At 48.1% G+C, this 570-nt stretch overlaps 1 protein-coding gene across 1 annotated transcript in view; it reads right to left on the bottom strand.

Annotated features, from left to right (window-relative positions):
* LOC137977090 (uncharacterized) overlaps positions 1-570 on the bottom strand; it is a 672-nt gene extending 102 nt beyond the window's left edge. The window contains exon 1 of the mRNA XM_068824377.1: positions 1-570. This exon is cut by the window's left edge and continues 102 nt beyond it. Coding sequence (XP_068680478.1) covers positions 1-570 — 570 coding nt within the window.

The raw sequence follows: 570 nt of genomic DNA, 5'->3' as shown, positions 1-570 counted from the left end.
CTGATCTTTATAGGGGATAACTTTCCGAATGGTGTCATCAGTATGCCTTTTAGGCTGGTCCACTGCGACTCTCGAGGTGATAAACCTGTTGATGACGGAATCGATAAGGTGATTCGGATACCTCAGCGTACGGAAAACGTCTCTCAGACGTTCACACTCTTCTGAAAAATGCGCCCAAGATGATGATAGCCGGTGCGCACGATCAAGCATAGTGACGAGCAAGCCATGCTTGTAACGGCTGTCCACATGGCTATGATAGTGCAGGAGTAGCCCTGTGTTTGTCGGCTCAACGTAAACCTTTGTTTCAACACATGGTGCCCGATTTAAAAGCTGCACCCCAAGGAAAGGGAGCATCCCATTTTTCTCTACCTCCACAGTGAAGCTCACGGCGCTATGGGCGTGGTTCAGAGTATCCAAAAATTGTGTAGCCGCTGCCATATCCGGCATCCTGACTAGAGTGTCATCTACGTAGCGGCTGTAAAATTCTGGAAGTTTTCCTTGACATTTTAGGGACCCTTCAATAGAGCACATAAATACATTAGCCAAAAGGGGTCCAAGGGGAGACACCAT

Source organism: Montipora foliosa, chromosome 11, assembly GCF_036669935.1.
Source record: "Montipora foliosa isolate CH-2021 chromosome 11, ASM3666993v2, whole genome shotgun sequence".
NCBI classification, from domain to species: Eukaryota; Metazoa; Cnidaria; class Anthozoa; order Scleractinia; family Acroporidae; genus Montipora; species Montipora foliosa.
The sequence above is the reverse complement of the archived record's forward strand: the minus strand, read 5'-3'. Positions and strand labels throughout refer to the sequence as shown.